At 45.3% G+C, this 14922-nt stretch overlaps 1 protein-coding gene across 1 annotated transcript in view; it reads left to right on the top strand.

The window, feature by feature from the left end:
* Nucleotides 1–14922, top strand: part of PIWIL4 (piwi like RNA-mediated gene silencing 4) — a 424835-nt gene that overhangs the window by 277795 nt on the left and 132118 nt on the right. Inside the window, exons 13-14 of the mRNA XM_069202421.1 lie at nucleotides 548–620; nucleotides 8562–8762. Of these exons, the coding sequence (XP_069058522.1) occupies nucleotides 548–620; nucleotides 8562–8762 (274 nt within the window). The remainder of the gene's footprint in view (nucleotides 1–547; nucleotides 621–8561; nucleotides 8763–14922) is intronic.

Below are 14922 nucleotides of genomic sequence, written 5' to 3'. Positions count from 1 at the left end.
GGGACCTGGATGGGCACTTTAAAATTGGCCCCAAAATGCATCCAGCATTTTGTGAGTAGAGGGGAACCATGAGTTCTGGAATTTGCAGAATCCAGTTCCTCTAACTCTTGGAGCCTACTCACATCCTTCCTCGATATTGGAAAAGAGGTGGAGACCATTAGAGCTGGGTGCATTCTGGCTCTACCCTCAAGCATTGACGTAGCAAGCCCTGATTGCCACCCTGTGGCCGTTCTGGAGCGGGAAGGCACTGGAGAGGGTAAGTGTATCATAAATTTGCACCCACCAGGACCAGAAGATGCAGAAAAGCTTCAGAAAAATGGAAATGGCTGAGGGAAAATGGGGCTCTCCCCTGAAGCTTAGTCTCCCTGTCTCAAGATGTCTCTTGAGGGGTACCCCCTCACTCTTTATACCTGCCAAGGGTGATACATTTGTTTATACAATTTTAAATGGGAGCTATGGTTGTTCCATAAATGTATGTTGAATTGTGCTATATTTTGTGTTCTTGCAGTAATTCACTGAATGATGTGCATTGTCTCCCTTTATGCAGTGTACAAGTTGAGGATCATCCCACGGGCTTCCTGCGAGCTATGCAGCAACATGTAAATCCAGATTTACAATTGGTATGTGCACAAAAAATATCACATCTCATTGAATAAACCCATACTTTTGGTTGCTATATTTTATGCACTAAGGGCCAGATGTAGCAAGGCATTAGCGCCTCGCAAACGGCGAAAAACGCCGTTTGCGAGGCGCTAATGCCCGCCCGCAATGCAGAAACGCATTTTGCGAGTCGGAACCGACTTGCAAAATGCGTTTCCGACTCGCAAATAGGAAGGGGTGTTCCCTTCCTATTTGCGACTCGAACCGCGATGTAAGTTGATTTGCGACTGCGAAAGCGGTCTCAAATCAACTCGCAGTTACCATCCACTTGAACTCATTCGCAAACGGACCACTGCCTACTCTGAAAAAAAAACGAAACAAAAGGTTTCGGGAATTTTTCTATGTGCAGCTCGTTTTCCTTTAAGGAAAACGGGCTGCAGATAGAAAAAAAAAACTGCTTTATTTAAAAGCAGTCACGGACATGGTGGTCTGCTGTCTCCAGCAGGCCACCATCCCCGTGAGTGCCCAGACTCGCTATGGGTTCGCAAACTGCGACCCACCTTATTAATATTAATGAGGTGGGTCTTTGCGACCCCATAGCGAGTCGCAGAAGGTGTCTGAGACACCGTCCTGCATAGCAAATTTCGAGTTGCAATTTGCGAGTCGCTCTGACTCGCAAATTGTAAGTCGCAATTTGCTGTCTACCTACATCTGGCCCTAAATTCCCACAAAGTCAGCTCTGATTAGAAACTCTTAAATGCTCATGGCCTAATTTACAAATAAATTGCTGTGGTTTTCTCTTGTAGTACGGCTAACTCTTAAATTCTGAATTACAGGAGTACTGAAGGAATGTCACACTTAGTCGTGTAACACTTTTTCTGAGAATCAAGGTCCCAGTTTCTCTGAGGCCACAGATCAGGGCACTGACCCTGTGTCCCGCTGGCATGTCTCTGTACTTAAACTTACTTTGTCATTGATGGGTGGTATGGGTAGTGGTAAAGCACACTATCGCACGAGGTTCATCCTGCCTCTGGATCTGTTTTCTTGTGATCTGTGCACTGGTTACTAGACAATAAACAAGTTCTACAAAGGAAGCAATTGTGTGTTTCCATTAACGTCAATTTACCAAAAGGCACATCGCACGCCTTTCACAGGCTCCTTGTCCTTACATTTCGTTGTCACACACGTGCTTTTACACCTATGCACACTCTGTCACGTAAACACACCCACCCACCCGCAAGCACGCACACAACATACATTTGAAAGCCTTTTTTTAAACATGCCACCTCTGAGTCCAGGGGTGCAAATACAGCCTTAAGGATCGCAAGAGGCACGCCAGGGGTCACAGCTGTGACCCCTGGCGACGCCTAAATGACCTCCATGTTTCTTGATTCATGGCAGGGAAACAAATCGCAGGCAGTATAGGTACCTACTGCTTTGTCCAAAAGTTCGATGTGGATTCGACTTTCTTTTTTCCTGCTTCCCACCTACGGCAGCCTCTTGCTCTGGTCTGATAGTGCCACCTGCTGGACACTGTTAGACGCACCTGCAGTTTTCTTTCACATCTTTTCTCATATCACTGTTGGTATTTTAACTAAGGCAGCGGACAAGGTAGCAGGTCTGTGGTGCTGTCAACTTGCACCTTGGTTTGCGGGCAGAAGGGAGCAGCGTCGTCATATTTTTAATATAGCCAAAAATGTCCTTTGAAAAAATAGAGATCTTAATATGGAATTCCTTATGCTCATATGTGTATACCTTCATATGTATGCATCTGTCTAGTAATAAATTAAATATCGTATTGTAAGGGTCCCATCCCCTGAATGCAGTGACCGGGTCACTGGTGTACCTAACACAGTAAGGGCGAGTTAGAATTGGATGCATTTTCGTGTTAACCCCCTTAGCAGTGCTGGATGCGGGAGTGGGATAACTTACAGGCAGCAGAGAAGGGCTTCTGATGACTGGCTGACTACCAGTATTTGCAAAATGCATAATATCCAGCTCAGGGTCTTGGTGCTGGTCTTCGTCTTAAAAGGCAGACTAGTCTTCAAATGTGTCTTCAAGTGTTTATTTAAGATTGTCATATAGGAAGGAAGGGATCCTTATGTTCCTTGTTAAAGAAGTCTAAATATTTGGGCCTGGGCTGAAAAAGATAGACCACCCAGTATAGACAATGCTAGCTTTCCTACGGGTTTAACCTCTATACCATGTGCTTGGCGCTTTACTTGCAGGGGCAGACAGTGAGGCTTGACGAGATGGAGAGAGTGATTTGCAGATGGGTGGAAGAGGTTAATTAACATTACTTGAAGCCACAATGGTTTAAAGGTACAAGAGAGTATGAGTCTAAAACCTCGAGGGGTTCGGGCGATCTATTACGCTGGAGTGCCTCTGAATAAGAGCCTGCTTCTGAAGCCAGGGCAGGGACCGAGGAGGAACCCAGGAGCTGTGCCACAGGTGAGTGTTAAGTCTAGTTTTAGGCACTGGTTTGCGATCACTTTCAATGGCCCAGCTCCTTTCCTGAGGACTAGCCCTGGCAGGTGACGCAGTGTTGAGGAACCAAAAGGAGAAAAGTACTAGGTCAAGACATCCTCCAGTAGGGTCACTAGCCCATTGTTTTAGAGGGTCAACTGTTATTCTCCTACCCTTGGTCGAGAGTGGTTCATCAGTAGCGAATTGCTACGTATCTGTCCCCTAAAGAGTGGCCAGGGTAGAATGTTTTCCTTGAAATGAACTGCCCTTCCTTCCTCTTGAGGAGGCCCGCATTTCCCTTAGCAGGTGGGTAAGCCCAGAGTCTGAGGTGTCACATAGACTAGGTGACAATATAGCCTAGGGATACCAGTGAGTTAACCTACATTATTGAGTTGAGGTGTCACCCTGACCCTACTAACCCGTACACATGCAGGGCATTTTTAATTCCATCTACCTCCATTAATAGATGCTATTCACCAGTCTGTAGCTCTAACATGTTTTTTTGCTGCAAAAGCAATGACATATAATACCAGTAATTGCATATTGCTCTATTATTTGGAAATGTAAATGAAGAAGGACAGTATGCACTGTTTTCATTATTCCCAGAAAATGAAACCTCAGAGTCCATTCTTGGAAAGATTACACATTTTTATTCATGTTGTACTTCATAGATACGGATTTCCAGCTAACACTTTTCAGTCTGACTACGTTAGCCATGGGGAATTCTAGGGCATTTCCTTCAGTACTTATAATGTCAAAGCATGCTGGTTATACAGTGTTCCATATAGGTAGCAGTATGTGCCTCAGTACCACATGTCGCTTTGGCTTGCTTAATGCTTTGTTTTGTCAATTTCTGGTAAGAAGACCTTCCCCAGTCTGGTTGCCTAACCTTTTACCAAAAGTGGAAGTTCACAAATAAAGAACCTCACTCTGAGTGGCCTCTTTACTCCAATATGACCGAGAACACTGCAAATGTGTTTTGTTAAACCCTGAGATTTCGGCTTCTGAAAGCAGCTGATATATGCTGGTGAACCATTGGGGGTAAATGAGGAATTACTTGAACAGAGGGACCTAGAATGACTAATTGTGCAGCAAATTCCTCCTGTAATCCCATTAACTCCATCTCCTGGGTTACTGACACTCCAGTATTATTAATAACTTCGGGTAGTGGTGAGTGTGGTCAGAATGGGGGGTAATTAAGGACACAATCCAATCAATTGAAAGTTCCTCTGTAATTATGGTTAACTAAAACTTTTGCATCAAGTGGGGGCCAAGAAATAGTGTGGGGCAGGGTGGTTTTCACAAAAGTGACATTCCCCATTTTAACTCCCCATAGGGTTCTTAGCTCCCTATAACAGATAAAACGGCTAAACGGAATTATACATGCAAATCAAACTTTACTCAAGGAAATGTCTTTGATTTGGTTTGGTGTAAATCACCTTAATAGTTTCTGAAAATTTAGAACCGTTCTGCGCATGAAGAGGTTTCATTTTAGATCTAACTGGTCCGTTAATTTGCAGATACACAAACCTACTGAAGATTCACAAATCTGATTAAAAAACATAAAGGCACACCTTTGTACGTGGGATGATTTTTGTTTGTTGTGAATCTGTCAGAGCTGTGGTTGGATGGTTGTTACAGAAAAATTTATTTTGCAGCTGTCATTACCCAACACAGTGTACCGAGCACCATGTTAGGAAAAAGAAAAACAAAAAGGGCCGGGGTTGACTTCCAGCTGACATTTGAACACAGACCTAGTGGTCATTCCGCCTTGCACATGACTAAAGGCCATTCACTGTAGTTGGAAGCCACCCACAGAGGGTTAGGCTCAGGGAACTTTTGGAGATGGCCTGTGATAAAAACAATCACTGATAAAATAAAAGTTTAAAATAAGGTTATGGTTGTCGTTAAAATATGTCAGACTCAGAAATTAACCTAAAAACCGCAGTTGTGGTTACAATTTAAAATAAAAAAAACACCGAAATTTGCACGCTATGGTTAGGAGCACAATCCATAACCCACACAACAACCATGCAAACCATAACTCACACACCAAATGCTATATTTATTGTTAGAAATGGGTTTCTGGTTGGCTAGGGTATACACCTAAGCCAGGCAAAACTCACCCACTCTAGTCAGGGCGAGGGAGTTACGCACCCAAGAAAACCCCTGCTCACCCTCTTGGTAGCTTGGCACGAGCAGTCAGGCCTATCCCAGAGGCAATGTGTAAGGCAATTGCACAACACACAACATATGATGCAATAAATACATCACAAAGGAAACACAACACCAAGTTATATAAAAATAAACTGTATTGTACAAAACATTGTTAGACCAAACGCCAACATGTCAGTAACATACCCTGCTGCACAAGCAGTTGTCAGAACATTACTCAGTTACTAGTACTCTGCAAAAGCCAGCAGTAGTCACATAAAACACATGGGTTACTGGTTGTCCTGCAACACAAGCAGTTGTCAGGTTGTCATCATTATCACCACAAATCACATGTCATAGTAAACACATTATAAGGCATGCCAAGACGTCATCATGAATAAAGAGTCAGAAGCATTTCCACATTACATGTGTCCTAGGACATTTACCATGTATGCCCATAAAAGGAACCCACACATGTACTACAAAACAATTCTTTATGGCATCTGTCATAAACACATCCGGTACAGTACCCCAATTAAGTATTGGAAACATACAAGCTTCCCTCCAATCTGGTTAGTACAACCTGCAACCGGGATCAGGTCCCTGAACGAGAGGAACAACGGTATGTGTACTACCGAGAGCTGAAATCACCATACAACACCTCCTCCAACAGGGCTACAGTGTCTCGGCACTGCTTTCATGTAGTTTGCGGTAGCTTCCCGGGAGGCTGGGCAGGTACGGGACCTCCGGCGAGGGATTTCTTCCTGTCCTGCCAGCCATACAATACTGCTGCTGAAAATACGTAGGGGGGCTTACCCTCAACGACCAAAACCCCATTCGACCGCCGTTGCTTCCACTGTGTGGGGGAGGGGGACAAGCTGAAAGGAAGGCAGCCCTTCTAGGTGGGAGGTGACCCCTCTCCTCACACAGGGCGCCACCTCTTAACAACCACCCTCAGCCAGGCGGGGCCTCAGTCAAGGCTTCCGTCCGGTGAGGCCTAAGAGGGTGTGCGGCTTCCCACTCATTTCCAGTTCTACAAAAGATGCGGCTAGGTGGGACGGGTCTCCTGGCTTGGGACCCTGCGTCACTCAGACTCAGGTCTCCAAGTCCTCTCGGGGGCTGGGACGCACCTCCCTGGCTGACCCGACTGTCCGCGTCTCCCTGGCCCCCTCAGGATTTTGTTGTATGACTCGGGCCGCGGCGGTGACTTGGCAATTGAAGGTGCCAGGTTGTGCCCCTAGTCCACCACAGAGAGTGTGCATCTCATCACGTCAAACACCTACTGACGTCGGCAGCTGTGCCTCCTCCTTCCTGGCCCCCACAGCACTGGGGGGGGGGGGGACAACTTAGCTCTCTCTCGATGGAGACATTGAAAGAAACAGAATGTAGCGCTCACCAAGCGCTATGTGCTCAAATAAAATACAGCGCTTCCCTCGACCAGGACTGGAAATGAAGTGCTCCTCTGACCTTCTGGCACAGGAGGAACACAGTGCTTCTGTGCTTTGGGAAAGACGGTGTAGGGGGTACACCACCCAGCGCCTGGAGACAACAAATGGGCCACAGGGAGGCAAGGCTCAAGCAAGCAGGCCAGCACAAAAGGTTGCATGCAGTGGCAGTTCCTCTTAGTGACCCAGCAGGTCACAGTACAGTACAACAGCAGCAGTCCAAAATTCCTCCAGCAGCATCCTGTGTTCAGTTCAGTAGTCATTAGTGTCTCTCCTAACATGGGGAAAACCCTCTGTACTTATACTCAGTTTTGCACCACTTTTACAAAAGGGGGAGAAGAGCTCCCTACCAGTCCTAACTGGTTCTAGGAGTGTCCCCTCTCTCCTCCAGCACAGGCGCCAGACATCAGCCTTTTTGTGTGAGGCCAGGGCACATCCTTTACAAATGCAGATGTGTCCTGCCTCTCCTTCTCTCAGCCCAGGAAGACCATTCAGTATGCAGATGCACCTCTGTGACCCCTCCACCCTCCCTGTGTACAGGCTGTCGGAAAAAGTATGCACAAAGCCAAGCTGTCACCTTGCCCCAGACGTGGATTGGAGTCAAGCTGCAAAACACCAGAGTCATAAGCATAGTGAAATGCCCAGTCTCTAAAAGTGGCATTTCTATAATGGTAATAAAAAATTCACCTGCATTAGTAAGCAGCATTTCTCACTACTGTTACAACCATACCAAACATGCCTATGCTACCCCTCATAGATCAGACAATGAGCAAGGCAGCACTCACAGCAGTGAGAAACTAAATAGGCTGTTTGTCACTACCGGGACAGGCCACACAATCTGGCACATGTCCTGCCTTTTACATACATAGCACCATGCCCATAGAACTAGCTAGGGCCTACCTTAGGGGTGACTTATATGTAGTAAAGTGGGAGTTCCAGGCCTGGCAAGTAAATTCAGGTGCCAGGCCCCTGTGGCAGTAAACTGTTCATGGAGGCCCTGCACTAGCAGGCCTGAGACAGGTTTGAAAGGCTACTTCTGTGGGTGGCGCAAACAGCGCTGCAGGCCCACTAGTAGCATTTAATTTATGGGCCCTGGGTATAGAGATACCTCTGTACAAGGGACTTACAGGTAAATTAAATGCTCCAATTAGGTGTACGCCAATCATACCTAACTTTAGAAGGGAGGGCACCTACCTGCACTTTAGCACTGATCAGCAATGATGAAGTGCCCTGAGTCCTACAGCCAACAACAAGAGGACGGAAAAATAGGAGGAGTAAGGCAAAAGGTTTGGGGATTACCCTGTAAAAAGGGCCAGATCCAACAGTTATGACTTCACACAATTCGTACCATTGAATTACATCTAAAAGTGTGATGCAATTAAACAGTAACACATAATCAAACCAATTAACAATACTACATTAATAGATGTCTCTCTCAAAGCAGCAAGGGTAATGTGATATGTAATCCCATAATCTTCAAGATGATCTATAACAACGTTAATTGCACCAGTTTTGGTAAATTAACCTTATGGGTATTGCATTTGGTGTGTGACTTACGGTTTCATGGCTGCTGTGCTAGTTCTGGATTGTTGTGATTGTGCTTCTAAGCATACTTAAGCAAATTTCAGTTATTTTGTAGCTTTAGTTTGTAACCATAACTGCACTTTAGCTGTTTATTAGGCAAGTATACATACATCTGCTACTGTTCCATGGGAGTGACAGAGTCCATTGAACCAGGACACATACTTCATAATCCATCCCTGGCAGATGAACTGAGTATCTTTTAAGGGAACTTGTCATTCACGCCTTAGTAAATACCTGTATTTAGTTTTCTTTGTATCTGAGTGTGACTATTATTGGCATCTCCTTAAACCATATTTTTTTATTTCTTTACAGGTGTTCTGTATCCTACCATCAAATCAGAAAGATTGCTATGATGCCATTAAAAAGTATTTAAGCCTTGACAGCCCTGTCCCAAGTCAGTGTGTTGTGAGCAGAACCTTGAACAAGCAACAGATGATGATGAGCGTTGCTACCAAAGTAGTCATGCAGATGATGGTCAAAATAGGAGGGGAGCTGTGGGCAGTGGAGATACCTGTGCGTACTTCAGACAAAGAAAGATATTTGCTTTTTTTATTCTACAGGCTGGGGAGAGAGAGAGGAAATTTAATTATTATATTGAATGGTGTCAGTGTATGTTTGTGTCTGTATTTACACACACACACACATGGTATGCTACTTCTTGTACAGTCCGCTGTGTGTCCGGCCTTGTCCCCTCTTAGTTTTGCCTTGAGCTGCCAATCTTAAGTTCCTTACATTCCCATTATTGCAGTGCCTTGTTTGTAGTTCTTATCGCTTATTTTCGGCATGTCTCAATGCTTCATGTTGGGATTTTTCTAGTTTTTACTTTTAAGCCCCTCTGCTCCACTGTACATAGAAACGTCAAAAAGGGAAATTTCCTTCCAAAATATATCTGTTTTTGGTTATCTTTATCTGTTTTGTTGTATATATGTCCTAATCCAACAGCTTTGCTGGCAAGGTCTCAGTGCATTCCTATGCATCTTTGGTTATATACATGCCATGCCAGTGAAGTAAACATGCAGGTCAGTGATAAATGCTGAAATACTAAAATGAATACTAAAGGCCAAGCCTGCAGCTGAGTTCTTGACTGTCCACTGATGGTGGAACCCCCTAAATGAAAAATATCATTATGGATTCTCACCATTTTTCATGATTGCTTACAGGGGCAGAATGACCCCTGGCAGTATTCTTGTATTTCTTCGAATGATATACCAAAAAGAATGCTGAGCCTTTCACCAACAGCCCTGTTCTTCAATCATTTTGAGAAACTTTTCAACAACAGTGGACTCCTTCCCAAGTGGGAGATCTTAAAATGAGGCCTCCCCATTTTGTACGCTTGGTTCCAGAATGAGAACAATAATGAAACACTTTCTCAGTATCTCAAGTATTATAGAATACTGGAGGGTTGAACCAGTGTATAACAAAAAATACTTTGTGGTCGTCTATTATTAAATTTATTATTGTCTTCTATGTGTAAAATTAAGACTTCCAGGGAAATTTCAAGACTAATTTATTATGATCAACAATGCCTTGCCTAAACCTAGAGCCTATTATAGATGTGGTTTTTTTTCATAAGACAAATCCTTATTTCCTAACTGTGTGTGTTGTCGAATGACAAAATACAGGACAAGGATACTGGAGTTGCACTGGTGTAGGAGAGATATAATACTCTTCAAGTCCCTACAGGTAACAGAACCAGATTGAAGGAGCCTTGTCAGACCCTGTTCTGGGGGGAAGGTTGAGCAGGAATGAGGACAGGGGGTTCGGAGCAAGCAGTAGTCCAACAATAATACTTCACCGTGGTCAGCCTGGTAGAATTGTACTGCAGGACTTGCATCCAGGCACCTGAACATGACTCTAATGGAAATAGACCTTTAGCCAGGATTTTGCTAAGCATGCGTTTGCTTACCTTGTGCATCGGTCTAGAATCTCTTCAGCTTCCCTTACTGGGATGATTGCCTGGGGAAGGCTTTGTAAATGGAGCTAACTGTTTCTGATGTGAGTTTAACCCTCAGGTGTATATTCAGTCTTAGCTTCACTGTAAACTATTCACTATTCTTTTTCATACCTTCAAGAAGGATTCAGTCCATCTGGGCCATTCTAGAGTCAAGATTTGCAAAGGCTTTTGTTTCCCAGTCACAAATTGGAATTCCATTGCAAGCAGTACCAGCTTTTCAAGTTTTGAACCACAGCTGAGTCCGTACAAGCTCCTTGGTTGGCAACCTTGTTTCAGGACTGTGAGTGACAGGGCACAGGGACTGGATCCATGTTCTCAATTAAACATTTTCCATTTTTTACAGAAAATGTCACTAAAAAGGAAGACAGAGGAAGTTGCTATTACTTTCGTTAGGCGTACTCTGAATGGTATATAGTGGTAAAAGCCTCTTGAAAGATGAACTAAGTGATAGTCCAGGGGCTAGTAATTCGTGCTAGTGAGGGGGTCGTGGAACTTGCCTGATGCTTTCCCTCTACCACCTGAAGCACAGAATCCTACTAGGGACCACCTCTTTCAAAAGCGGAATGTTAAAAAATAAATACATGTAAAGCACTGAATTTTATTTGGATTCCACTCCTGCCACATTGAGCTTCTTTTGAGGCCCATGAAAAACAGGTTTCTCTGTGACACAGTTTCTTGGTAGTCAGAGGAAATATAACATACGGAGTTTGTTTTGCTGGGTTTCAAAATTGGGGCTTGCAGGTCTCGTGTTAGCAGTAAGTGCTAAGCTCGCTAAGCCATCCAGCTAGTAACTCTCCTGTAGCTACAAGTAACTCTTATGGGCATGCCAGAATAGAGCACACAGTCTTCACAAATGAAGAGCCAGACCGAACGCTCGAGGACTGTTGCTCAGATGCCCACTTCTTTGCAGCGACTGCAGGACCATCCATAGGCTGATGTTCTGCTGGTGTGATTAGGATTCTTACAGTGCCTTAAAGAAGGAATCACTGCTTCCGCAGAGAAACAGCACCTATACTTCAGGGCAACCACAACCTTTGTCAGCCATGGGAGCATCATCCAAAGACGATGTCATGATTGCATTTGCATGAGGTTCCTTGAGAGTAGGTATGAATCTATATCATATTCTGAAACCATCTAAGACGTCCTGGCCATAGAAACCACACCATAGTCTTCTCACCATATTAGCAGCGAACAGTGCATTTCAACCATGTCTACTGAAAGCTGCTGCTGGTTTGGAAAGGGGTAGTCTTGAGCCAGTGTTCTGAAGTCTCAGGTGCTGCTACTGTCCTCGGTGCTGAGAAGTCAGTCAGAAAATGGCAGTGTTCGATGGCATATGTTGCTGCAGATACACATGTTGAGCACAGTCCGCTGCCTGGTGTTGGGCTCGGAGTATTACAAGTTGTTTTTCTTCGAAGAAGTCTTTTTTGGTCACGGGACCGAAGGACTCCTCCCTCTTCGGCTCCATTGCGCATGGGCGTCGACTCCATCTTAGATTGTTTTTTTCCGCTGTCGGGTTCGGACGTGTTCCTTTTCGCTCCGTGTTTCGGTTCGGAAAGTTAGTCAGAATCTCGGAAGAAAGCGTCGGTATTGTTCCGTTCGGTATCGGGATAGTTAGGTACATCGACACCGATCATCGGAAGACTTTGGGGTAGCTTCGATCCCCCATCGGGGCCTGGTCGGCCCGACCGCGTGTGACGCCGAAGCCGATGGAACGGACCCCGTTCCGTTTCTGCCCAAAATGTCACAGTAAGTATCCTTATACCGATCAGCACTTGGTCTGTAACTTGTGCTTGTCCCCCGAGCACAAGGAGGATACCTGTGAGGCCTGTCGAGCCTTCCGGTCCAGAAAAACACTCCGGGACCGAAGAGCCAGGCGTCTACAAATGGCGTCCACGCCGACAAAACAACGTTTCGACGACGAAGAGGAAACATTCTCGGTTCCGGACTCAGAATCCGGAGACTCCGACGTCGAACAACAACAACAAACAGTGAGTAAGACGTCGAAAATAAAGACCATCGAAAAAACAAAAGCCCAGGGGACGCCACTGCCAACAGGCCATGGCTCGACCCATAAAACCGGCGACCCGTCGAAGGCGCCGAAAAAGGGCACGCCCATAGCGAAGACACCCGACTCCGGTCGAGGGACCGCCATGGAGCAACCTCGGAGCCGAGATAGCGGCTCCGAGAAGCAAAAACAAGATGCCGGCACCGAAAAACATCGGCACCGAGACACACTGCCGAAAGCCACAAAAATTCAGTCGGTACCGAAGCCGAAAAAAGATTCTCTCTCGGCGCCGAAAAGTTCCACACCTCCTTCCTACACAGAGGAACAAGGAATAAGTGGCCAGATGCACAGATTTGGACAAGAGCTCCAAAGTGTAGAATCAGACTACACACAAAAAAGACTGTACATCCAACAAGACACAGGGAAGATATCAACCCTTCCCCCAATAATGAGAAAAAGAAGGATCGGATTTCTCAAGGATGACGCACAACCACAGGCCAAAGTGGTTAAAAAAGTCACGCCTCCGCCCTCTCCACCACAACAGGCATCGCCGGCACAAACTCCGCCACAAATGCACTCACCAGCGCAAACTACTATAAGTCAAGATAATCAGGATCAAGACGCTTGGGACTTATACGACACCCCAGTGCCGGACAATGATCCCGATTCATACCCCACAAAACCGTCACCGCCAGAGGACAGTACCTCATACTCGCAACTGGTGGCTAGGGCAGCAGAATTCCACAATGTCCAACTGCATTCCGATCCTATAGAGGATGATTTTTTATTTAACACCCTCTCGGCTACACATAGCCAATATCAATGTCTCCCAATGCTACCAGGGATGTTACGGCACGCAAAACAAATTTTTGAAGAGCCCGTAAAATCAAGAGCCATCACCCCAAGGGTGGATAAGAAATATAAACCACCACCCACAGACCCAGTGTTTATTACTTCGCAGTTACCACCTGACTCCGTAGTAGTAGGGGCAGCTCGCAAAAGAGCAAATTCCCATACATCTGGCGACGCCCCACCTCCGGACAAAGAAAGCCGAAAATTTGATGCAGCAGGAAAAAGAGTCGCCTCACAGGCAGCCAACCAATGGCGCATCGCAAATTCTCAAGCGCTGCTAGCCCGATATGACCGCGCACACTGGGATGAGATGCAACTTCTCATAGACCATCTTCCCCAGGAATACCAAAAAAGGGTGCAGCAAATAGTTGAAGAGGGACAAACGATCTCGAACAATCAAATCCGCTCTTCAATGGACGCAGCCGATACTGCAGCAAGAACAGTCAACACTGCTGTCACCATAAGGAGACACGCATGGCTCCGCACTTCAGGGTTCAAACCTGAAATCCAGCAGGCTGTCCTTAATATGCCCTTCAACGAAAAACAACTTTTTGGCCTTGAAGTGGACGCAGCCATTGAAAAACTTAAAAAGGACACAGACACGGCCAAAGCCATGGGCGCACTCTACTCCCCGCAGAGCAGAGGCTCTTTTAGAAAAACTCCATTGAGAGGGGGGTTTCGTGGCCAACCCACAGACACCACCAGCCAACAAACAAGAACCACACCCTATCAGGGTTCATTCCAAAGGGGAGGTTTCAGGGGATATAGAGGGGGTCAATTCCCAAGGAGTAGGGGAAAATTCCAAACTCCAAAAACACCTCCACCTAAACAGTGACTTTCAAGTCACACAACCCCTTCACTCAACACCAGTGGGGGGAAGACTAAGCCAATTCTACCAATCTTGGCAGCAGATTACAACAGACAATTGGGTACTAGCAATAATCCAACATGGCTATTGCATAGAATTCCACAAATTCCCACCAAACATCCCTCCAAAAACACGCAAAATGTCACTACAACATTTAGAACTTTTAGGACTAGAAGTTCAAGCACTACTGCAAAAGGATGCAATAGAATTAGTACCAGTACAACAAAAAAACACAGGAGTTTACTCCCTGTACTTTCTAATTCCAAAAAAAGACAAAACATTAAGACCAATATTAGATCTCAGGACACTAAATACCTACATCATATCGGACCACTTTCACATGGTCACACTACAAGACATCATTCCACTGCTCAAACAGCAAGATTACATGACCACATTAGACCTAAAAGATGCGTACTTTCATATACCGATACATCCTTCTCACAGAAAGTACCTAAGGTTCGTATTCAAAGGAATACATTACCAATTCAAGGTGTTGCCATTCGGAATAACAACTGCACCAAGAGTATTCACAAAATGTCTAGCAGTAGTAGCAGCACATATCAGGAGACAACAAATACATGTGTTTCCTTACCTAGACGATTGGCTAATCAAGACCAACACAGTAAGAAAGTGCACAAACAACACCACATATGTCATACAAACCCTTCACAAACTGGGTTTCTCCATCAACTATACAAAGTCACACCTCGAACCGTGTCAGACACAACAATATCTAGGGGCAACCATCAACACATCAAAAGGAATTGCCACTCCAAGTCCACAAAGAGTTCAAGCATTCCACAAGGTAATAAGTGCTATGTTTCCAAACCAAAAGATACAAGCAAAATTTGTGCTAAAACTTCTATGCATGATGTCATCATGCATAGCCATTGTCCCTAACGCAAGACTACACATGCGACCCTTACAACAGTGCCTAGCATCACAATGGTCACAAGCACAGGGTCAACTTCTAGATCTGGTGTTGGTAGAC

Source organism: Pleurodeles waltl, chromosome 8 (assembly GCF_031143425.1).
Source record: "Pleurodeles waltl isolate 20211129_DDA chromosome 8, aPleWal1.hap1.20221129, whole genome shotgun sequence".
In the NCBI taxonomy this organism is placed as follows: domain Eukaryota; kingdom Metazoa; phylum Chordata; class Amphibia; order Caudata; family Salamandridae; genus Pleurodeles; species Pleurodeles waltl.
This window is presented reverse-complemented; position numbering and strand designations above follow the sequence as displayed.